Source organism: Tiliqua scincoides, chromosome 3, assembly GCF_035046505.1.
Source record: "Tiliqua scincoides isolate rTilSci1 chromosome 3, rTilSci1.hap2, whole genome shotgun sequence".
Classification (NCBI taxonomy): Eukaryota; Metazoa; Chordata; class Lepidosauria; order Squamata; family Scincidae; genus Tiliqua; species Tiliqua scincoides.
This window is the reverse complement of record NC_089823.1, coordinates 203,742,236-203,767,764: the sequence shown is the minus strand read 5'-3', so window position 1 is coordinate 203,767,764 and position 25,529 is coordinate 203,742,236. Positions and strand designations below refer to the sequence as shown.

Below are 25,529 nucleotides of genomic sequence, written 5' to 3'. Positions count from 1 at the left end.
GAGTAGGGAATGCCACTAAACCTGCCCGATAGCAGAGCTGATGGAAATGCATTGCATCTCGCAAGGGAGAATGCTTTTCGAGCCTGTGGGCACTGCAGATGATAAAAGAAAGAAGCCAGCTTCCCAAAACTGACTGGGATGTGCAGATGGAGAGGGGAGCAAATGGTGTTAGCTGCACAGAATAGCTCTTGACTCTCAATATCGAGCAATCTTTCCTTGATAGTCCTGTAGGCTTTGCTTAAACCAATCATACCCAGGCTTGCTGTGTCTAGTCCTATCGATTTAAGCTTGGTGAGTGTATCCTCCACAGGCAGTACTGGATCAGACTGGCAATATAAATAGCTATATTGATATATTTGCTTGTAACTTTGTTGTACATGCGTACCCTGGTATCTGCAGGGGATCCATTCCAGACCCCCTGCAGATACCAGGGATCTGTGGATACTGTGGGGTGCCCTCCACCCCCACACGTCCATTACACCATTTTAAACACGTACTGGGGAGAAAATCGAGGCAGTTTTCACCCCAGTTAAGTGTTTAAAATGATGCAGTGGGCACCTGGGGGGCATGCAGGGGTGGGGGCAACTCCCACCTCTGCTCGTGCATGCCTGTTTAACTGTTTTGAAAACTTACTGGGTGCATATTCTTAAACAGGCTGCGTTTGCAGCTGATAGGAGAAACAGCGATGAGGTCTTCCGATTGACCTTTCTGGTGTTCTCTGTAACCCTTCTGGCTGCTTAAGGAGAAAAAAGCAGTTGGAACAGTTGCAGAGAGTACCAGTGAGGTCAATAGGAAGGCTTGATTGCTGTTCTTTCCTTCCAGCGTCTTTAAGCAAGAATATGTGCCCAGTAAGTTTTTAAAACTGTTTAATGGGCATGGAGGGGGTGAGGCGTAAAGCTGTAATAGCTAAGAGTAGCATGAGCAAGAAGGTTCCTGGGTCAAATCCTGCCTTGACCATGAACTTGGGTGTCCATGGTAAGCTGCTATTTCTCAGCCCTGGTCTACTTCACCCCTTACCCCACAGAATGACCCACCTTGCAGAATTGTTTTAAGAGCAGCCTTCTGTCACTAGCATGCATGACAACCTCCCTCCCAAGCATGGAGTTGACTGAAGGGGGCTGTTGTCATTTCCAAGGATGTGTCCCAAGGACGTGTCCAATGTTCCAAGGACATTTTGGACGACATGGACAGTACTGTTCTCTACCCCTCCTCCCCATCTTCCATTGGTAAAACAATGTCTTCTCAAGGTGTCTGAGGTGGTGTGCCAAATGCTGCCCCCCCCCCCATATCTGGTATTGTGCCAGACTCTGTTCTCTAACCCACTGCTCTCATCTCCTTCACGCTTTTGCTCTGTCCCTCTTCCTCTTCCAAGCAAGGGAGTGGGGGACATGGTAAGAGGAGTAGTACGATGCAAGCAGTATCGTAGTTGCAAGCAGGTAGATGGAGACAGGCACCCCCTGCCAATCTGTTGCCTAAGGCAACTGCTTCAGTTGGCCACATGAATGGGCCAGCACTGGTTTTTACATTCTTCTTTTATAAAAGTCATAGAGCATTTACTATTTGCCAGTTTATTCTGAGTCTTTACTATTTGCCATTGTGATTACTTTGACAATAATATTGTGTACACACTTTTTTTAAAGAGACAGCAGAAGTATCTTTGACACTGTTGCTTTTCATTTGTTTCTTTTTTTAATCATAGGAGCTAGTCCTACAGGACACTGGCTTCCTAAGGAATTGACATTTGTGGGCCTCTTGTAAGAGATCCTCTTGTGTGGTTATCAAATTGTTTTGAACGTAGCAAATAGAATTTAAGACTGGAGTTGTAGCTCTTACATATTTTTTTTTTTTGCCTTCTTGTTGTGGCTGTGTAGTGAGTATTTCTCAACTAACATTGTGAAATCGTACCCAGCTCTCTGAAGAATGGATCTGCGATACATTATCATTCAGGAATGCTCCTTTATCACATTTTTCAGAGCTCTGAATTTTCATTATAGAGCTTGTCAACTTGAGTGACACACAATTCTAAGAAAGCAGAATATAAGGCTGAAAGAGTGAAATGAAAACCACCCGATCTCCTCTTTCCACCATCTAATGCATCTGTCTGCCTTTTGCTAGCTGTATTGTTTTTAAGCAAATCTTTTAAGATAAAACATTCGAATCTGGTTTGAGACTCTGTTTTAGCAGAGTGGTAAAAGAATGTGGCAGGTTAACAGCCCAGTCCTGTGGGGTGATATTGCTGGCAAAACTAGGGCTCCGCCAGGGCACCTGCCCTATGGCAGTGACAAACGGCACTCCAGCAGTGCCTGGAGGCGTGTGCTGTTGGAGTGGCATTGGGGAAGCTGCAGCTGCATCGTGCATGGTGGTAGCTAAGTAGGGACCCGCTGCCAAAGGTATGGAGGTTACTGCATTGGCAGGGGGGTGCATTGCATAGGATTGGGCTCTAAGACTTTTAATTCCATGTGTCCAGGATGGCTAAGTTGCATTAGTTTATTATCTGTTGTACTCGTTAAAAGCTGTATTGAGCTGAAAGCTCAGAGAGATCGGTTTGAACTCTTCCATGTCGGAGTCTTTTATACTACTGTTTACATATTCCTCAGGCTTCATGCCATTCACCCGTGTCACTGTTTGAACAAGAAATACTCCAAAGAAATTCTGACGTTATTAGGCCCCCTTATCTGGCTTGATAACATAGTATAGTGGATATTGCAATATATTGATTTGATAATAAATTTGTCTTGGAACCTAAAGGTGCCTGACTGAAGAAGGCTTTTACGGGGATTCTGTATTTTTAAAAGTTGCAGCAATATGACCCTTTTACATTACTTGCCGCCTTCTGGCAGAGCAATGATATTGCTCTACTCTTCTAATCCAGCTCTGAACAGATTCTATCCTGACTGATTCTTATCCATATTCTCCTTAATATGGTCTGTTTTTTAAAAAGTACTTTTGACGTGGCCACGTCTTCTGACATCTGAACTTTTGCATGACACTGTGTAATTTTGATTAACAGAAGCATTAAATCCATGATACTGTAATAAAAGGCATAGTAGTTTATCAGCACTGTGCATCACCCTATGGAAGCAATGCTGCTGAAGGTTGGATTATATGTAGCACAAATGTCTCAAAGTTGGAAATCACATGTGGAGGTAGTTAAAAGTAAAATAAAAATAGACATGTCAGAGGAGGATCTTCTAGCAGACAAGATAGTTGCTCCTGCTCTTGTTCTGTCATGCCCTTTCATTATTCCTCCTGTCCACACCTAATTTTTCTTACTGTTCTATAATGCAAACCTTATCAGTACAAAACAATATAGTGATGTTATTGTGCATCTCTTGATTTATTTAAAATTAACTTGACAGTTAATGTGATCAGTCAAGTTGCTTTTATCTGAATTTCTTTGTTGATTTTGAAAGACATTTTCTAATTTCTTTTCAGTTCCCTCAGGCTGTTGCTTCCACTCATTTCAGAAGCTGAATTGAGGACTGAACCACTTTAGTTTTCTCATGGAAAGCTACTTGTCTGAACAGCACCTGCACGTGTAACCTTTTCGCTGTATAATGTTTAACAGTCTTGGAGAGAATTGCTCTCAAGCATTTCTTTTGAAGTAGTAAAGACAGTATTGTTTTCATATATAGGCCCCAATCAAGCATTCAGTCTTTACAGGTTTGTGTTACTTAACAGGCATAGGTTCTCCAATCCCCATAATGTGACTATGTCGTTAAGCAAACATTCAACCCAATTGCCTTTGAGGACACTCCCAGCTAGACACTAGCTGGCTGCACAGGCTCCTGGAGATACATTGCCTTTTCTTTGCATTAAGAGCCACTTTATTGTGTAAACAGACCCTCTGGTTCAGGCTGTGGGAGATTTGACTGTCTCATTAAGAGCCTCTTTGTTGTGTTTTGACCACCATGATATATGCCGTCCATCATTAATCAGAAGGTTGTTAAGCGGCGCACATCTATATTTAAATTAAATTGGCACTGCCATTGGAGAGAACTGTAGAACTTTCTAGAAATACTGGAACAGGCTCTTAGATCCAGTTGCTTGCAGGTATGCAATCCCATGACTGGCTTTGGGCAGAATCTGTTATGGAAGTAGTTTTCTCTTGGAGTGGGTGTTGGGTAGATTTAACATGGTTCTTCATGAGGCAAGCCTCACCTTACCCGGACCCCACTGTGAAAGGAAAGATATTTTGCTTAAGTGAACCGTTCATTAGTCTTTTCTAACAAGTCCTGATGAATAATTGCTGAAAAACTCTTCCGGAGTCCATGGCTCTGTTTCTAGGGCAAGTGTCTGTAGTCATGAATTGTCTGTGAGTTGAACCACAGAACCCTGAAGAGTCTCCAGAAGCTCAAAGTGGCATCACAAGAGATGACAACCATAGAGAGGACTATAGAGATCAGTGCACTGTGAGAATAAAATGTGTTATTAAATTATTGCTGTTTTAATCACTGGGAATTTAGTTCTTGGGCCTTTATTTTACCCAGCTATTCCACCTTGAACTCTTAACTTCTCCCTTGGCTACCTAGGTTACTGGTTGATTTCTTCTTGTGCCCCCCTTTTGTACAGTGGCAGCTAAAGAAATGCAATCTCTTTGAAATGCAAACAGTGGTGAGCCAGAAGGGCAAAATTAGTCAGCATTGGGCTCCTTACTGCAGTTTGCAACTAGTCATTGGTCTGTAGAAGTTACCTATAGCAGGCCCAGCCCCACTAAATTGTTTGCAAACATTGCATCTTCAGAGTGAAGCACTGCGATATGGAAGCGAGTTTCACAGTGCTCATGTGGAGTTCAGAACATCTTAACTAGCCATTGTAAATCTGCTGGATTTGATGGCTCCCGGGATCCCTTCCAACCATTCATGCTGTTATGAACACTAAATTTTTATTCCTTATATGTTTTTTTTTCCCCCAGGATGATCTTGCAGAAGGAAGGTCCTCGTTCCCTCTTCCGAGGACTAGGTCCTAACTTGGTAGGCGTGGCTCCATCCAGGTAAACATATATTTTTTCCTAGCTTCTCAGACTCAGGGCATATGCAGACTTTTCTAAGGAAATGGTTTGGGTACTGTAAGCTTTTAAAGCACCATTTCTTTGCTTCTCTTCCTGTAGCTGTTGTTGAGCAGAGATACTGCTGTGTATGCAATGCGGTCACTTTGCAATAATATCATTTGCAATAAAAATGAAGCTTGTCTTCTGATGCGTACTTTTCCTTGAGGATTGAATTAATCTGTTTTGTTCTAGATTGTTTGAGTAGATCATGAGCCTGGTATGCCGTAGGATAATTGGAAGGCCGTGAATAGTAGCAAATCACTAGTGAGGTGGCAGGTGCTATAGGTCTTGTTTCTTTTCAGCTCTTTTTGAATTGCATCTGTCCAGAAACAAGTTTAACAAGTTTAACTCAAGTGTACTTCCCTGGCACCTAAAGAGGATGTTTACCATATTTACCTACAACATATTTACAACTGGTTCTTCCAGATTAATATCATTTCACATATAGGACATTTTCCATTCTACAAAATAAGGACATATTCAAAATATTCTAGCAGAATTTAAGAGCAGGCTTTGGGGTAGATAGTGGAGAGGAGGAGAGGGTGTGTGTGTGTGTGTGTGTGTGTGTGTGTGTGTGTTGTAGAGGGAAGTTGTCATAAGGAATAAATTATGAAAAAAGTAGATGGTAACAGCAAAAGTGAAGGAGACATATGCCAAAAAGCAGCTGTTCTATGGATGAGTCACATGGCTACATGCCCGGTTCTGAATGCACGTATGGGTGTGCTATCATCTGTTATCCTCTGAATTAATGCCAACCACCTTCAGTGCAAAATAAAAGGCTTGATTCAGCAAGTATAACTTGCAACTTTGTTCTTGGAGAAGATTGTTCACAATGCAGATATATTTTAACACTGCCTCCTTGCTTTTGTAAATGCAGCCCTGCTCACAGTTTTAACTATCGGGGTTTCTCCTTGTTGTTCTCTCTTGTACTACCATAAACATTTGTTGTGTGGGTAAATTCTGCATGAGCTTGGTCGGCCAAGTGAAGAATGATATTTTTTCTGTATTCAGAAAATACATTTGTGTTTAAACAGTTGTGAATTAATAGTTTATGCTAGAGATTTTATAAATCCTAGTGATTAAGTCCTAGTGATTTCAGTGGGACTGGCTTCCATGTTGCTACTCATAATAGCAGCTTTAGAATAATTTTACATTCTTATTTCCCCCATTCTTTAGTGCAGTGCTTTTCAAGTTGTGGGTCTGGGACCCACCAGTGGGTCACGAACCAGTTTTTAGTGGTTCGTGAAACTAGCAGGGCAGATTAGGATATGCGCTTCAAGGATTAGACCAGCTGCTACTGGATTGGAGGGCACGCTGCTGCCCAGTCACCATTATAGCCACACTCTTTGGCATTTATAAGTCAGGCAGATGCCTCTAGAGACCCTGAAAAGTTTGGGAACCACTGCACTAGTGCATATGTTCTCTCTGTGTGGTTGGAGTCTTCCTTCTGAATGGTTTGAAGCAGTTCTCTTTGTTTAGTAATACTGTACTAAAATCTGGGATTGGAAGAATTAAAACCTCCAGTCACAGTTCAACTCAAATTAAGCTCTCCTAATTCCCACTGACTTTTGTGTAAGTCTGCTGACCATGTGCTTAACACTCTCCCATTGAGAAGTTTTAGTTCAGAATAAAAAAAGACTAGAAACTGCTGGAATATTAAATGACCCAAATTTCTTGATTGTAGCTAGAGCATATGGGGATTCTAGTAACTGAGAATGGAGTTAGGAAGAGCCTTGAAAATCAGATAAAATAGCCTGTAATTTGAATGTGAGCAGGAAGTGTTGAAGGCCAACTGTTCTCATTCATTTTTTCTCTCTCCTCATTCATTTTTTCTCTCTCTGCCCATCTGATGCAGATTTTTTCAGATTAAACTTGTCAAAACCATTTTAGAATCTGTGAATTATCTCACATTGCATCATAGCAAGAGTAATCCAAAAAAAGTTATATCTTGTAAGATGACCTGGCATTGTAAGAAATATGTTTAATAAAACTGTGAATAAATGTAACTCAGTTTGGTAGCTCCACAAAGCCAGCTGTGCCACCACACAATAGAGAGAAGGTGAACATTGATAGTGGCGTTCGTGAATGTTTTGTGAGTCATAGGTTAGGCTAAAATAAGTAATTTGTTTCCCTCTCTTGTATCCATAAAATGTGACTGGGCTGTTCTCCGAGTTTTCATGCTAGACTTAACCATTTGGTTATGTATTCAGGCTTATGAATGGACATCATGCTTTTTCCAGTCATCAGCCATGAGCAAATACTTTTGAATTTAATTTAAACATCTGCTAAGTAGCTTTAACAGCATCTCTCTGTTTGAATAAGCAGTGAGGGCGCTTGTTTCATAACATGTAGAGCATGCGCCACTGATTTTGGATCCCATTTTGCTAATTGCATCACATAAAGCAACCACTTTATCACTTCCTTGTGAAAGGACACATGTTTGCGGAGCTAATGATATTATCTTAATGTTCCTGAAGACTTGGAGGCTGTTCACATCATAACCCCTGCTTTGGGTGTTTTAACAAAAGCGTGCAAAATGTAACTACCAACCATAAATGTTCTAAGTGTTGTGCATTTAGCGTGATTTGATATTATTACCCGAGTATTCCCTGGCTCGTTTTTAATTGCATTCCATCTGTTTTAAGTATTGTTTAAGTAAATATAATAGCACAAGATGGTCACACAGTGAGTAAGAATTCCCAACATCAACTAATAAAAACATTTTTGAAAAATTCTCTTCTGCCCCCTTGTGGCAAAGTTATATATTAGCAATTTTTCTTGATTAAATCCTTACATAATGCTGTAGCAATGAATTGCTGACTAGGGAAATTGGATGTTAAAATATTTAAAACTAAGAATCATATCCTTCCTCCATGAATGGAAGGCATTTCTGTTCACAGTACTGGGGGCAGGGGAATGTGATGGAGTTTGACTGATTTTTCCCTTATTCCTGCAGCCTTTTGAGCCCCATATGCAAAACTATTTATGGTTTATGGCTGGAATTCTTAAACTGGAGTCCATAGATCCCTAGAGGGTCTACAGATGGACTTTAGGTGGTGTGTGAACCGGGTGCAAAAAATTTTGTTTGTGTGCATTTTTCGGAAGAGGAGGACCACAGATTTTGTAAGATTCTCACAGGGATCCGTGAGCCCCAAAAGGTCAAATAGTCACTGGTCTTAGGGGTTGGATATGCCTGGTGACAACTATTAATATTCTCCCTCCATTGAAAGGTTGACTCTGATGGCCTACCACAACTTGCTTTTTCACTCCCTCACAGATCCAAAAAGTTTTTTGGGTTTTTGTTGTCATGTATTCAAGAATCACATGAACCAGATATCCTTGGGTGTATGAAACTAGCTGCATATTTTCTTGATTCTTCCACTTAAGTATTCAAGCAAGCACATTGTACATGTAGTTGCTGCCCAGTCAGTCATCTTACAGCACAACCTTATGCAAGTCTACTCAGAATTGTTCCATTGTATTGAAGGGAGCTTACTCCTAGGAAAGTGTATAGAATTGCAGCCAAAGTCTTTGTCTCAAATAGGAGAAGAATTCTGTAGTTCTAATCAGTTTCTGTTGGAGCATTGTTCCATGCTAATTGCTACCAACCAATACACAAACTTAAGCTGCTAATTAGAGAAAAAGTAACTTTTTAAAGTGATGCTCCTCTTGTGTTTAGCAGAGGGTGAATAACTGTCCCTCTTTATACCAGCACAATATCTTTTTTTTAGTGGATAATTGCTGGTGTTTTTCTGCATCTTTTTAGACTGTGTGCGCTTTTAGGACACAAAGCCATTTCGTTGTTTGATTTTTCTTTTGTAAACTGCTTTGTGAACATTTTTTGTTGGAAAGCAGTGTACAAATATTTGTAATACTGGCACATCATGCTGGCACTGTTTGTCTATGGAGCGATGTCTGATGAACGTTTCAATCAGATTTAACTTGGGTATTGTTTTGATTTTAGAGCAATATATTTTGCCGCTTACTCCAATTGCAAGGAAACATTGAATAATATATTTGAGCCAGACTCTACACAGGTACACATGACCTCGGCGGGAGTGGCAGGTAAGGCTCTGTAACTTTCTGCTTGAATTCTTCGAAAAGCCTTGTAGTGGGTGATTGGCAAACTGCAAAAAAAAAAAGGGAAAAGGTTGATTCGGAGTTCAAAGATGGCTGTGCAGGTGATCCTGGCACGCTTGAGAATGGATACATAGGGCAGGTAGTAATAGATTTATAGATGTCTGTATATACAGCAAAATATGCAAATATTCGTGCTTGATCTGTTTTCCAAATAATGGTGGATAAGCAGATCTAGATAAGCCAGAAAAAACCATATATGAAATAAAGAAGCCACAAGTGGTTTTTTCTTTTGCTGCTTCCCCACCCTTTTTCTAAATTTGTAAGAACACTTCCCTGTGTTGTGTTACCAGCAGGTGTTGGTAGTGTTCTTCGGTCCATAGTCTTCCAAGACTGAAGGATGCCTAGGTAATTTTGATGTTTGCTGTAGCATAGGTTATCTAGGTTTGTTGACTTTGATAAGTAGAAAACCAGTAAGTTTGCTTTTCCCACTTTGGAAAAGGAGAACAAATCTCTTAGGGAGAGAAAGGGGAAATGAAACATAGTATGATTCTATGCATGTTTACTGAGAAGGTAAACTGATTTCAGTTAAGTTTACTCCCAAGTAATTGTGCATAGGATTGTAACCACTGTTTACTCTGAGGTGCGCAGTCAAATTGCACTTCCAAGCTGAGCTCCATTCAGCTTGGAGCCTGGCAACCAAGAAGTCTGGCAGTGACATGATGTCATTGCAAACGTCCAGAAGTGATCTTGTGACAGTCACAGCTATAATTGGGGTCCACGCCCCAGCACGGAACCCTTACAGGAAACACTGATTGAAACCTTAATTATCTTTAGAATAAATAAATCACGAAGTAAGATGTGTTGGGTCTAGCTCTCTTTTGTACACTTCCATGATGTAAGAGAACTTCAAAATATTTTGAAGAATATTTAATCTGACTCTATGAAGCATGTAATGGTACTTGATATCCTGTGACACTGCCTGCTAGTCTTACTCTTTCTATTGATTTATTTTGCTATAGAAACATATAGCCACTTCAAACATGTGAAAACTAGCAAATGTTGGGGAGTGCTCTGGAAAAAAAAGGCTAAGGGTGCAATCCTAACCAATATTCTAGCAGTGAAATAGCTGTGCCAACGTGGCGTGCACTGCATCCTGCAATGGAGAGGCAGTCAGGGAGGCCTCTTCAAGGTAAGGGCATGTTTGTCACCTTACCTCAGAGCTGCATTGCCCTTACCTTGCTGCTGGAAAGTTGGTTAGAATTGCACCCTAAATTGACAAATAATTCAACTAGACATATGGCCAAACTCTTTTTCAAGTGGATAATGTAATGCAGATATTCTGGGTTGTATCCTAAAGTATTTATTCCATTTTCAGAAGAAGCTTCAGTTGCCTAAGGTGGGGGAACTCAATTTTCACTTAATCTTTCTTTGCCTCTGCAGTTCTTTGTGCCTCTTCAGGAACCAGATATTTCAGGGGTGCTGAGGCTGCAAGGGAAATTGGCAAAAGTCGCTCTTCCCTTTTGCACAAACAGAGCATCTTCTGCGAATAGAAGTAGCACTTGGGGTATAACCTTCTGGATTTTTTCCCTCTCATTGAAAATGTTAGAGCTAGCCAATAAACAGAAAAAAACCAGTGTCCTAGAACTGATAATTGACTGCCATGCTTGGAAGCTTGCATCCAAGAGGGGGGAAAAACAGAATTAAAAGCAAAACTGTGTTGTTTCTTACATGCCACTGAAAGAATCCATGGGGAAGGAGAGGGGGAATAAACGTGTCATTGGGAATTCATTTAAAGTTGCACTTCAGTCAATTAACTGCTTCAGAGACTTTTTTGATGTAAAAGGCTGTTCTATTACCTGTGTTCTTTTTTCCTCAGAGAATTATAAAGGAATATTATTTCTGTTGACAAAGAGCAGAAGACATGAAAATGGATTAGTGATCTATTTTAACTGACAGTTATATCTACCCTTAAGCAATACATATTGCGCAAAAACGGTTGTTCAGAATTGGCTAAATACCCATTGCTTCTTCAGTAGAGTACTTGTAGATGTGCCTCTTTGCCCAATCAAATAAAGATGTGAAGAAACTGGCTTCTTGGCAGGCTTCATATTTGCACTCAGACTTAATTGCTGGCCCAGAAATAATGCTTTATTTGAGATCTGAATTCTTCTTAGACTCTCTCCTAAAGATCTTAAATCTTGAATCTGCCTTTAGCCACTTGGCTTTTCCTGATTGTCTCTTGGAGGCATGTCTATACTTTATCCTGCTCTTCTGTGGCTTTTTCCTGCTGTTATTATCCTGCTCAGGTGCTCATGCACTGCTGATGAGCATTCAGCTTTGCAGTTGCACACCTATAATACTTGGTGAGTGAAAATGAATGCCGATTGGCTTTGAAGGTAACTATACCCCCCTACCTATACTAGGATAGTTCTAGTATGCTCTAGAAATCTAATAGAAGCCATTTTAAGTTTTCTAATTATGAATAAAACACTGATTCATAGTGCTGGCTGCATAGCCATACAACTAATGTAAAAGGGCTGTTAACCTACCTTATGGGAAAAATGCTAACCTTGTCATTTTAGTAATTGCTTCATAAGTCTTGCATTGAATGCACAAAATTAAGCTATTAACAATGCTGCCTGCACAGTCTGTTTTAGCTTATAATGCAAATTTTACTGGAAAGATCAAGTATGTGAAATATTGGCAGGAAATCTGCTAATGTCTTATTTGGCTCCTTGAAATCTTTTTTTGCAATTGTGATTTTTTTAAAATTTACTTTGTTTTGTTGGCGAGATGGTTTGGTTGTTCATGTAATTGTAAGAACATTTTGCTCTTGTTAGTTCAGCTTGTTTAATTTCAAATAGCGAACCACTTAGATAGGAGTTTTTATTTTTATTTTTTTCTTAAAGCGAGAGGGATGAAATCTTGCAAAGCCTTAAATGTTAAATATACATGGTGTTTTGTACCTGGTACCAGTTTGCTATCCAAAGAAAAATATGCATCTTGTCAGAGATTTTCAGGTTACTTTCCAGGGTCATCAATTCTCCTTTAATTCTGGTACCTGAAAGGAGATTGGGTAGACCAGTGTGCAGTGGCCACTTAGTTCTAACGATCCTATTATAGAGTGGAAGGGATTCTTAGACAATCTCCATGGTCCATTTCCTCACCCCATCTCTAGCACATAGACTTGGTGGGCCCCCCAGTAAGAGCTGTGACATATCCTCAGTATGGAGTAACAAAGATTTGACTCTAGCTAGCCCTTCTTTGTAGTTCTACCATGGCCTTACACTAGCAGCACATCAAGGGATGCCATAAGTGTGCTGTCCAATCCTGAGAGTATTGTGGAAGAATATGGCACAGCATATTCCTCCACACCCCATTCCAAGATACTCTGCTCCTTTCCACCATTGTCTGGAATTCAGGAACCATGACCTGATCACCTCTTGCAGAGCGAGGTTCAGGTACTAGAATTAAATAACCTTATTTTCATTGCACTTGTTTTATTGTTTGCAAATAGTTCAGTTTTGCTGAGTCTGAGATTTGGTCAAGAAATATGTCCTGCCCATCTGCAACTTACATTTCAAGGACAGAGAATTCTGATTCATTGTTTTGATAAAATGTTCAATTGTCTTTTCTGAATTGGTTTCTCACATAATGGATTGCCCTGTTCCAAAGCTCTGCCTGTACATATACTCTCTCATTCAGTTAATTAGCTTTGGTGTATAAAGTTTGGGCCCTTGGATCAGAGCTTCATACTTTTTTGTTTAGTTGTGGGTTTGATTGAAAACCAAAGGCTCTTCATTGTGTGTTCTGGATAGACTTTCCTCTTAAACATTGTATGTCACTATGAGTGCTCTCTAATCTGCAGTAGCACTGTGACTAGTAAAGTGAGTTGATGTATTTTGTTACTTATATGTGTATTTCTTGACTGACAAGAGGCATTCTATCAAGTTAAACCATAGTTCTGCTTTCGTTATATATCTCACTGTTTCAGATAAAGGAAGAAAGATGGTGGCCTAGTTGTGTTGTGGAGTTGGTTCTCATGTATTCTTATTGCTAAAACTAATCAAAATTAGATTGGTCTGCAATTGCAAGGATGGATGCGAAACAGATACAAGATACTCAGTTCTGAGATGGTCTCAAAACTTAAAACTTAAAATTTATTTCTAGAATGTCTGTATGCCTAAGCTTAATACAGCATCTATTTTTCTGACCAGTGTGACAAGGTTAGCATTTTTATTACACTTTAGGCCTTCTGAAACAAGTGTAGGTAAGTATTTTAACGTGCTGTGAAATGATTACGTTTGCTGCAAACAAATCGCAGAAATTTCAGTACTCAGTACATTTTGCAACCCTTTTTAAAGATCTGTGGCCTGTACTAATTTTTTTACTTTTTTTGTTCTAAACATTTTAAAAGTTAGATCTCACAGTTATTAATTCACATATCCTTCCATTGGGATTCAATTTTGTCACATGTATCTGATGAGGTCACTGCTTGTTGTTATGATACAGAAAAGCCTGTGTCTATTTTAGGCATTTACTGTACATTTCTCCCGTGAAAAGAGTGAGATCGTGTCATCTCATGCTCCCCATCCGCAGGTCACTTCCTGCAGAAATATGGACTAACTTAAACCTCGTGAGTACTGAACTGAGCGTCTCTTGCAGCTTCTAGCGTAAGAACCACACCTTGGGTTTGTACTCGCTATTAAACAACCAACGTAAGGGGAATCTTTATGTTTGAATTCCAATTGTATACATTGTTCTAAAACATCACTCAGTTATTTCTTCCACTACTGTTTGGGGAAAGGTAATACCTTTCATAGGCCACTGTTGTGTACTTAGCCAGGTTGGAGAACTGGATTTCTTGTTGATAGTGTACAACGTTTTTGTTTTGTTTAATCAGGCAAAAATGTTTTAAACTTTCATTTAATGCTGCAGTTTAATAATGTTTTTTTGCTACAGACTATTTTTAGCAAATATTATTTGGCCTCGCATATATTAACATGCATTTATCAAGTATCTTTATCCCTGGCAAACAATATTATTCCTGTCTAAGACAATGCAGATACATACCTGGGATCTTAGCTGTTTTATTTTGAAACCTTTGATCTTGGTCCTAAAACAATTCTTTAACTAGTGCGCTAGGCAGAAGTTTAAAGAACAAACTGATTCTTAAGATCGGGATGTTATGCATTGGTTATCAAACTTTGAATTTTTGTTGTTTCTTCACAAAACAACAAGCTAGAATATAAAGAACAGATATATGGCTATGATGTAGCCAGTGCCAAGCAGTTTTAGATGTAACTGAATTAATTCTTCCTCGCTAACTTGAAATAGGGTGACCTATATCTATGCTGTTAAAATATACACCGTGATTAACTTCATTTTATAAGTTCCTGTCCTTGGCACTGTATAGTTTCCTAAACCTCTTGATTTACAATATTGACTCTTCCATATGGAGTGGGCTATCTGAAAACTTAAAGCGTAGAAAGAATTGAGTGTAATTTCCTTAAAAATGCTTTAAGATTTTTGAAAAAACTGTGCAGAAGCAGGAAAGCAATTCAATGGAACCAGTTGACTTTGGATGAAAAGGAGATGTATTTCAAGGGATGTTGGAGAGAGTCCCATGGCTTAACTCCATGACGTAAAACTATCTTCTAGCAATCAAGCCCAGGTGTGGTGATATACAGAGTTTCTTGTGCCTTGCAGTCCTGTATGCATTGGCTACCACTAGGATATCAAAAGAGAGCATCTTTTAAAATTTCTTTGACTTAAAAAAAAAAATAATTTTTTTAAATATACTTTCCAAAAAAATATTCCAATCTGGAGCTATTTGCCCTATGCCATTTTTTTTTTTTAAGCAGCTGCCCTGGCCCCCTGTCCAGATGATAACCTCTGAATGAGTGGGGGGAAAGTTTTCTCACTGAACAATTTTGCCATCCAAGTTGCTGTCTGTTGCAAACAGCAACTAGGTGGTGATTTTTTCAGCACAAGCCCAGGACAGGAGAAAAATAAGAACATAAGAAGAGCTCTGCTGGATCAGTCAAAGGTCCCATCAATTCCAGCTTCCTGTATCTTACAGTGACCCACTAGATGCCTCTGGGAGCACACAGGACAATAAGATACCTGTATCTTTTGGTCACTCCCTTGCATCTGGCATTCAGAGATAAGGTGTGTTCTTTATGCTCCCTTTCTTGTCCCCCACCCTGCTCCAGTCTAGATTGGAGCCCTCTGTTTTAACTTTTGGTGTTTATTTTTTTAAATAGATAATCCCAAACATTGGATTAATATAAAATGAAGTCTAGTTTAAACCTTAGTGTAATCTCCAATCGGTCAATTCTAGTAGCACAATAGGAGAATATGACCAGGTTGAGGAATTTTCAGTTTAAATTCACTTTAGAGGCCCCCAATGAAAACCCAAGTACTGAAAAGCTTCAGGCACTTAATTAAATTGACTCCTTAAATGGGTGAAATAACTTTAAACGGGAAGGTGAAAGGGCATTGGGAGGGTGAATTTCATATTACTCATTAACTTGAAGCACTTGGTTGTAACTGTTTAAACCCTGCAAGTAATTAAAGAGCTCTTGCTTTAAAAAAATGAAATAAGAATCTAAGTGTTGACGCTTTCATATTAGCCAAACTCTAAAACAGTTAAGATCCTTTGGCACTTCTGTTCTTGTGTCTTTTGGTCGCTTCTGTACACGTTTCTTCCTCTTCCCCCACCCCCATGCAAATGCCAGAGATTGACCAGAAAAAAAACATACACATAATGGTTGAGTGGGTTTTTATGTGTGTAGCTGACATGTAAACTTCTCCATGATCTGTTTTTTTGTGCAGCTGAGAGATGTGCTAAATAGGCTGCTCCTAAACGCTCTCCCTGAAGTCCTTGTTTCACTTTCCTGCAGAAAGGGAACCCTACCTGCACAGCGAGAGGAGCGATTTGCACACGACTGCAGTAGAGTGAAATAGTAATAAATTGGGTACTGTGGCCCTAAGCAAATAACTGTATGTCTGTTCAAAGCTGCCCTCCCACTTCTTTTCTATTGTCTAGAGTTGTGCAGTAAGGAAAGAGAAAAATCTTACCTGTCTACTTTGAGAGCAGTAGACTGTGATCCCTATTGGAACTTTGAATAGTTGCTATCTGACTGCTAACTAGTCCATAGTGTGTGTATGTATATGTATATATATGCAGTAGTTTTTTTTTAACAACTCATTTTTGTATGTTTGTACACACATTCCTGGGGCCAACCAACAGTCCTTGCTTTTCAATGCTAAGTAGAATTTGCTGGCATGTCATTAAGCATCCTACTGAATACTGAATCATTCAGAATTAAAGAGTTAATATAGAGTAATACGTCTAAGCAGTACCACTTTAAGTAGTTAATGTTTAATGTCCAATTTTTGTATTTCTGATTTTATAAAATTAAATTTACAGTGTTTTATGCTCTTCTGACACGCTTTATTTTAATTCAATTCGCAACATACTTTTGAGTTGGAGTGCGTTTAAATTCAGTTGGCCTAGTCTCAATCTTGCTGTTTGAAAGGCGTCAAAAAGGAATTTGTCTGGATTGGCACAAATTTAGCTATATGTACTTATTACTAATAACTAAGAAACAAGAAATACTAATTTAAAATGAAAATGCAAAAGTTTATTGTCTCTGTGGACTTTGTCAAAGTAGTAATAGAGGCCTACTTTTAAGAATTAGCATAGTGCAACCCAGTTTACATCAACCTGTACCTCATTTTTAATTGTGTGCTTTTTAACAGGCTTCTTTGTTTTGTGATGTTAGCAGAGCTAATTTTTCTTTTTAAATACTTGTTTAGGTTTTACTGCAATCACAGCAACCAATCCAATTTGGCTAGTAAAGACACGCTTACAACTTGATGCAAGGTAATGAATTCTTTTTGGGAAGGTAAATGGATCAGCACACTTCAAGGTTTAATCATTTGGGCACAATGGTGCTGTAGAATTGCTTCTGTCTGATTAATGGAGATACAGTGTTGGTCACAGGCCAGTGTGATCCAGAATGCATACTGGCTTCTTCCCAGCATCTTAAACGAAAAGGTTATTGGGTAGACAGCTTCTTTGGCTTTTCCTCGCTTGGCAGACTTTACAGATTCCCTCTTGTTAGTTTAAGCAAAGTACCATATTGAATTTCATGCAGGGGTTTTCAGATGAAGTGACTCGGTACAATATGTATGAGTTGCCAAGCTACTGAAGGCTTTGTTTCATTGAGATAGTGAGAGAGAGAGAGATGTAAAATTATTATAATTAGATTTGGTTTTTCCAGAAATATAAGTGTTTCAAGTTGCCTTTATTTGTATCTACTTATAACTTGGCTAGATAGCTAGGGCAAAACACGATCTCATCAGAATGACCTATCAAAAGTCTGTATATATAAAATGCAGACTTTAGACCAATGTGATGGGATACATCTTACTTTCTAATAGAAGAACTGAAGATATCAGAAATGCACTTTTTATTTAAAATCTTAGGAATGCCATGAATTGGACTAAATAGTATTGAGCTAGACTAAGTAGTCCTTTTCATATGTTTGAAACCCACATCAAAGCCCAGTGGGGTCATGCCTGTCTTGTGTTCCTGGACATTGATGTTTCATGGGTCCTGTGAACATGAGAATGTGATTTTCAAGCATGTGTAAAGGAGTAATGTAAGACAGGTTCATCTTTCTATGCTTAACCAGTCCATAATGATTAAGAGTTCAACAGAAGAATTCAGGCAGGATGGCTACTCTATAGGAACAGCTATCCCAATCTTGCATTTTGGAGATATTTGGGTCTGCAAATGCAAGCCCGACATTGTTATCAACAGCAATTTATATAGTAGCTTCAGATCTACACTTTAGTTCAGTGTAACTATTATTTCTGTGGGTTGGTTTCATGTTAAAGTCCATGCATTTTCTGTGACCATTGTATCCTTATGAATAACCCCTGGACATATTTCAAAATGCAGCCCTTCTGGAAGCTTTAAGTTAACCAGCTGCCTCTCAAAGTCTTTTGTGTCAGCTAACATAGACTGTGGTGCCTGGCAAGAAAATATCAATTAGTTTAGTCTGTTTCTCCTTTCTTCCAGGAATCGTGGGGAAAAGCGGATGAGCGCTTTTGAATGCGTGCGCAGAGTCTATCAATCAGATGGGATTAAAGGTTTTTACAGAGGAATGTCTGCATCCTATGCAGGCATATCAGAGACCGTTGTTCACTTCGTTATTTATGAGAGTATTAAGCGAAGACTATTGGAATACAAATCATCTTCTGCTATGGATGAGGAGGATGAATCTGTAAAAGAAGCATCTGACTTCGTGGGCATGATGATGGCTGCGGCTACTTCAAAAACCTGTGCCACATCTATAGCCTATCCACATGGTAAGGAAGGCTTATGTTTATGGGATCTGTGGGTCAAATGTTTAAAAAGACAATGCTGGTCTTTTCATGATACAGTCATGTGTTAGTGTGGTTTGGCTAGCCTTGGAAAATAGATATCTTCTGATTTCTTAAAAATGTGGTATTTAGAGATCACAATTTACATGTCTAAATACAGGTGTGCCCCAGCATCTGCAGGGGATATGTTCTTGGCCCCCTATGGCCACCAAAAACTGCCTCCCTGGCACCCATTTACAAGTTTAAACACTTACTAGGGTGAAATTCTTCTTCCTTAAACTGAGCACTGTAAGCCTAGAACAGTGGTTCTCACACATTTAGCGCCGGGACCCACTTTTTAGAATGAGAATCTATCAGGACCCACCTGATAGAAAGGAAGTGATGTCATGACTGGAAGTGACATCAGGCAGGACATTTTTTAACAAACCCAGGCTGCAATCCTACCCACACTTACCCAGAAATAAGTCACATTGACAATCATTATTAGAAGAATATACGTAGTAGCTTGTGAAAAGTACAGGTCTGTAACTGTTTGACCCACAGTTTGAGAACACTGGCTTATAGCACTTTGAAGGCTGCCTCCCAGCAACCAGCATACTTACAAAATTTGTAAGGAGGTCAACAGAAAGCAACATTACTGCTTCCTCTTAACCTCCTTTGAGTTTTTTTAAGCATTCTTGCTGCTGGTAACCAGCCTTCAAAGTGCTATAAACCTATAGGCTTATACTGTAAGGCCTATAGTATAGGCTTATAGTGCTCATTTAAGGAAGAAGAATTTTGCTGGTGTTTAAACTTGTAAATGGACACATGGGGGGATCCTCTTCTTCCCCCCCAACCTGCTCTGATTAGCTTGTTTAAAGACTTGCCCCAGGCGAAAATTTTTCCTTTAAGCAGGTCGCTATAAGCTTAGAAGCTCATAGCAGGCTGCCTCCTGGCAGCCTGGTTGCTTGAAAATAAGGAGACCAATCTCAACAGCAAACAGAAGTTAAGCACTTCCTATTGAGATCAGTCTAGTTATTTTTGAGCAACCAGGCTGCCCAGAAGCAGCTTGAAGGTTGCTATGAGCTTCTAAGCTTTTAGCAACCTGGTTAAAGGAAGAATTTTCACCTGGGGCAAGTCTTTAAACAAGCTAATGGGATTCCACATCCACGCATAAGTGAAACCTGGATACAGGATCAGTGGATATGGGGCCCCCTGTATACATTTAATCTGATGTTTACGTGAAATACTGATTTCCCTTGGACGTTCTTCACATTTAGAATGGAGATTGTGCTTAAATGTTTTGCTAAGACTGTGTTTTATCACTGATGCTTTTGTTTGTTCTGAAGTTTGTTGTGGGACACTTGAATACACAGTACAAGCACCCTGACAATGTTGAAATAGTATGTCTTGCATTTATCTAATTCAATTCTCCTCCTACCTGCTGAACACAGTAGTTTCCAACCCACAGCTGCAAAATGTTTTATGTACCTGCTCAGTACTAGCAGTTGCTGCACCCAGGTTTGGTTCTGTGGAATTCTATGATCCCGCCTTGTTAGTTGATTTGCAGCTGGGAGCAATGGCAAGGAGCACTTTTTACCAGCTTAAGCTGGTATGTGCACTGCATCTTTCTGACAGTCAGGATTTGGTTTAAGTAATTTCCCATTTAAATTAGTTCAGTATGAACCAACCATATAGCAGTGCCTGAGAATGGCTTGGAAGCTACAGAAGTTGCAGAATGCAATGACCCACCTCCGCAAGAGTGAACCATGGAGAGTATATAATTATGACCTTGGACCAAGTGCACCAGCTGACTGTTTAGTCCTGACAGCCCTTTCAAAGAGCTTGTTTTGGCCTTTAAAAACTTTAGGACATAGATAAATAGTATTGATTGAAAGGGATTCAAAAGAGATGCTTCCATTTATATAGCTTTGGCTTTTTAAATTTTTTTCTTTTAATGTGTGCTATGAATATTTTTATTCAAAATCTAATGATTGAGTATGCATTTTATACACATTCAGTGTTTATGAATGTTTTTATTTGTGCCATGTGCCATCTGGGCAAAAATTAAACTGCCCAGATAAGCATGGTTGGGGTTGTCTGAACCACAGTCTAACATGGGTTGTCCATATTTTACCCAGAGCTTGTGAAAGTTATTAGAAAGAAACTGTAAAATTCTGTGGTTGCTGCTTGCTATATCCCCCTTCCTTAAACTGTATTACGCTTTACATGCAAATATTTTCTCTTTTTGTTTTATGCAGAAGTTGTACGAACAAGGCTACGCGAAGAAGGAACAAAGTATAGATCTTTTTTCCAGACACTGTCTTTGCTTGTGCGAGAAGAAGGCTATGGCTCACTATACCGTGGTCTAACAACACATTTAATTAGACAGATTCCAAACACAGCCATAATGATGTCTACCTATGAAGTGGTAGTCTACTTACTCAATGGATAGCAACGTTAACCATTATCTTGAGAAGGTTGCAGTGGACCATGAACTCTCATTGTGGTAGGTCAGAGAAAAACCTATCAAGAATATGCAGGTGTGGACAGCATGGAAGATTGATGATAGGCAAGAAATGCTCACTCGTGCTGCCTTATCATATGGCATCTTTTGGCAGTGCAGTAACCTGGAGTTTCTCCCAAGGAATTGCCTTCAAACGCCTCATATTTCAACATTGCAACTTTTTCCAGTTGTGTTCACCTTTTCTTAATGCGTTGCAGTGAGTGCCAGAGACTTGGTTGAGAATAAGGAAGGGCCATAATGCGTATTCTTGTTGCAAGGTGTACATTTATTTTCACCTCTTATTTGTTTCTGATTTTAAATCCATTTTGTATTTTACTGTGCAGTAACCAGTTGGAAGGGTGTGCCTGTGTCCATTTAAAGCAGATTCATAATTGGTCATGTTTGAAACTCCCTTTTGCAGTTCAAAATAAAATGAAAGATGAAGATTCACATTAAGCTTCCCACTTTACTACCTCAGGGGATCTGACTGGGAGACCTATGTTTCTTACTACAAAAAAGGTGGCCTTTTAGTAGGGATAATGGGGTGAGGCAAGCTTGAAACTTAAAGAAAATTAAATATCAGACTCTGGGTTTCATAGTGCTGCTGAGGTATGCATAATTGCCCTAAGTATTTGTTCCCTGTGGGATTGGAGAAGAGCCAAGAAGATTCACCTGAAACTGAATCAGATCAGGTCTTCTCTTGACCACATAATTGTTTATGTCCATAAATCCCACTCAGAGTTAAACACCACTAAGTGTGTTGAGGATTGTTGCCTTTTTGAAGGCCATCCTTCTTTGAATTTGGAAAGCCGAATGTTAGGCTTGGTGTGTTGGAAGGGCTTTTAGCGTATAGCTATAAATTCCTGAGAACCAGCAAACCGCAACAAATCAAATGTGCAGTCTAGTCAGCATTATGTGAGTTTTCAACGGGCCTCATTCATCTCAGGTTTATTCCTGTACTGTTTAACCTAAAGCTTCTGTTACCCAAGTACCAAAACTCTGCTGGATTTCAAAACATGTAGGGTGCATTTTGTATCCTGTCTGAATAAAATGCTAATACTGTTGGTTTGGTTTTTAATTGGAAGAGATGATTGAATGCTTTGTGTTTAAGCCCTCCTTAATTGAATGCTTTGTGTTTTGCTTCTTTGTTCCTGAAGCACTTTGCAGAAAGACCATATAACTTCTTCATGTTCAGAACATCTGACTTTGAAAATGAATATTAGCACTTCTTATACAACATGCTCTGCTATATTTTAAGAGCAGGACTTGGCTAACTCCTACTAGTGGCATCTTTTTATAAAGCAAACCATTCAAAATACTGCAAATAAACTCTTTGAGTGTTCAGAGAATTGTATATAACGCCATGCCTTTGACCTTCTAATCTTCATAGTGCAATGACCAGTGAAGCTGCTTCAAATAAACTTCCATCCTAACTAGGCCATAGGTTTTTAACTTACTGTTGCTTCACTGATGATACCCAAGTAATGACTCCAAGGAAGAAGTTATTCGTTGATGTCCATTTTGTGCAATGACTTTTTCCTAAGAATGTATGTCTCTTGCACTTTGTGGATTGATTGGCTTACAACTCCTCTCCCTCTGTCAGGGCACAGTCTTGCCAAAGTTGAGCACTATCAAGGCCCAGTGATATCAGTGGGAAAGATTTTAAGCATGTGCTTAAATCTGAAGTCAGCAAGACTTTAAAAAGTGCTTCACTTAACAGATTTATGTCCCATGTCGATCTTTTATGCTGTCTCCAGAAACATGCTCAGTTCATGCAAAGATTTGATATGGGTTGTACAGAAGGAGGCAGTTTGTGAACAAATTTCCTAACCTACTTGAAAATAGTGCTGGAGACATCTGATCTGTCAGCAATCTAAAGAACTGTTTCGTTTATTATTATTATTTGATCCTATCATATCTTCTGTTCTGTGGCAAGACACATTCATGACAGACTTGCAACCTTTAATATGAAAGAGCTTTTCAGTACTGCTCTTATTTGGCCACCTGTGAAACACAGTGACCCCTGCCTGATCTTTTCAGCGGGGTGCATATAAGATGGCTTATTTTCCTTCATGTTGTAAGTGATCTCATTACACTCACATTACAGTAAACTTGGCAATTTAGTTCAATAAATATGAAAACCTGTTTAAAAGTTTTTTTCCCCAGTGACCTCTTTTGAAGTTAGCTCCTTCTCACTTCTAAATACTGGTGAAACAAATTTTACTACAGGTTCCAATGGGTAAGAAATGCCAAATGTCCTATAGGAGAATATAAAGATGAAATTGTGTAATACAGTCTTGTTAAGCGACTAGAGTTACTTCATTCTTTGATCACATGTTCAGCTTTTGCAGTCAAGTGGATTCAGATGATGAAGCTTTCTTGCAGTGTGCAATTGCAGTGAGTCACTGTCTGGTAGGATTCCAATGGAAATAAATTGTCTGAAGGGGTCCAGAACACCCAACTCCTTTTGGAGAAATTGGTCAACCTATTTAAAAATATGATGGTTTCCAAGATCCTCTTGGAAACCGATCTCCAAAGTTATCCCTCTGCATGACAACTTTTAAAATTGGAGTCAAACAAAATCGGCTTCATGAATCCCCTTTTGGTTTACAATTCCAAAGTAGATCAAACGATTCCTGTATGACCATGTAGCACACTGGACTTTATGTGGATACCATAGTGTCAGTGGAAGCTTTTGCTATTGGTCATTTCAAGTACTCAATTTTCTCGAGTTAAAAGAAGTTGCTTAAATTTCCTTTAATTCCAATAGGGCATCCTTATTCCTGGTCAGGATATTATGGTGTGGTGTTTGTCAAGCCCATGCAGAAAGTAGAAGAGGCATATTTCTCCTGAGCTTCTCTGCTACCAGCACTGTTTTTCATGTAGGTATCATCCTATGCTGAAGTAGAACCCTTGAGTGGCATATTCTCCTTAACAGGAGTGAGTGGATGTAAGTCAAAGGCCTGTGGCTTTTGGTTTAGCTGCTAATCCTAATATCAGAGTATATGACCTCATGTATTTCTTACCTGTATCTACTGGAGTGTAGATGATTGGTTTCTTCCTATTAGTCTTCAGGTATGGCTTCTCAGTCTTCACATTTGGTTTTAGCTTCTCAGAGTAAATATTTTTATGTAGCAATTATTTAATCAACTATATACTGTATTTTTAAATCTTGGGATACTCCTAAAACAGTGTTTCTCAAACTTTGAGGGAGCTTTACTCCCTCAGTAAGTTCTTGTGGGGGAAGGGGGGGTGCTTGTGACTTACTCGGAAAGAAGCAGGGCTGCAGGGGGTGTGGGGAACCCTCCAGCGCTCCCTGACTCTTGAAATCTACAATAGAAGCGGGCGCAAAGCACTTCCGTTTTTGCAGGAGACGCTTTGCGCTCACTTCTGTTGAAGTTTCCAAGAGCCAGGGAGCGCTGCACAGGGCTCCCTGCACCTTCTGCAGCCTGCTGCAGCCCTGTATCTCTCCAAGTAAGTCACAAGCACACCCCCTCACCCCCCTTAGTGACAGGATCCTGGGGATTGCATCACTGCCTCACGCCCCTGCCCCTTAAAGGGACGGGGAAGTGTTACACAGATTGGTGGGTTGCAGCCCACCAGTTTGAGAACTACTGCCCTAAAACATTTCCTTAAAAGACTGACAGCCCAATCGAGCGCAGATTCCTCCTTGTCGATGCAGTGGTGCTGGCATGGCTAATGTGCCATCCCATGGGGGAATTTAGCAGTCAGAAAGCAGCCTGGCAATAGGTCTACTTGGGACCCATGCCAGCAATATTGCTGGTAAAAGTCCGTGTTGACCCATGTAGGCAGATCAAGCCTGTGAAGAGGAATAGAATGCAGCACACATTGCGCCAAAAATCCCCCCACCTCCTGAGCCCAATCTGCTCATTCGTTACTGCCCTTTTCCCATCCCTGTGCTACTTGGTACAGAACTTGCCACATTCAGCACACGCTGCTCCTGCTGCTGCTGCTGCACATGGGCTGCCACGGGCCTTCCTGCCAGTGTCGGGAATTACTATGCCATTACAAAGTGCTTAGTGGCACTTTTGTGATGGCTCGCACTGGTGTAGAGTGCGCTATTTTGGTGTGGAGGCCAACTAGGATTGTGACCTGAATATTGTTTTCCATATATTAAAATGAGGCAATGTTAGGGATGAAAGATAAGAGAGAGTGTTGACAATTACATTAAAATAATGTGATGCAGTAGGAGTTCTTTTTAATAACAGGTTATATTCCTAAGTGAGAATGCATATTTATTTCCTTAGAAAAATCCATATTTGAAAACTAGTTCACACACCAAGTTGATACACTTTAGTTTACAGCTTGCTACTTTATACTTGAAGCAATAGTTTGAAGCCGTATGTTAACCATCAGCTTAACCAGAAGAGGGCAGTATAGTAACATGTTGACTTGGAGAGTACCATAATGGTATTTAAAACAGTACATGTTTAAGTATATCTGATCTGTCAAACTTTCCTTAAGTGTTCTGCCCTTAACAATACTTGGTTTAGT

General features: G+C 39.7%; 1 protein-coding gene across 2 annotated transcripts in view; it reads left to right on the top strand.

Annotated features, from left to right (window-relative positions):
• Window positions 1-24,256, top strand: part of SLC25A36 (solute carrier family 25 member 36) — a 40,273-nt gene extending 16,017 nt beyond the window's left edge. For both annotated transcript variants that reach the window (XM_066620541.1, XM_066620542.1), the window contains exons 3-7: window positions 4,916-4,993; window positions 9,015-9,115; window positions 16,955-17,021; window positions 18,225-18,514; window positions 20,770-24,256. In XM_066620541.1, the coding sequence (XP_066476638.1) occupies window positions 4,916-4,993; window positions 9,015-9,115; window positions 16,955-17,021; window positions 18,225-18,514; window positions 20,770-20,963 (730 nt within the window). In that variant the 3' untranslated portion in view covers window positions 20,964-24,256. The remainder of the gene's footprint in view (window positions 1-4,915; window positions 4,994-9,014; window positions 9,116-16,954; window positions 17,022-18,224; window positions 18,515-20,769) is intronic.
• Window positions 24,257-25,529: the final 1,273 nt, after the last annotated feature.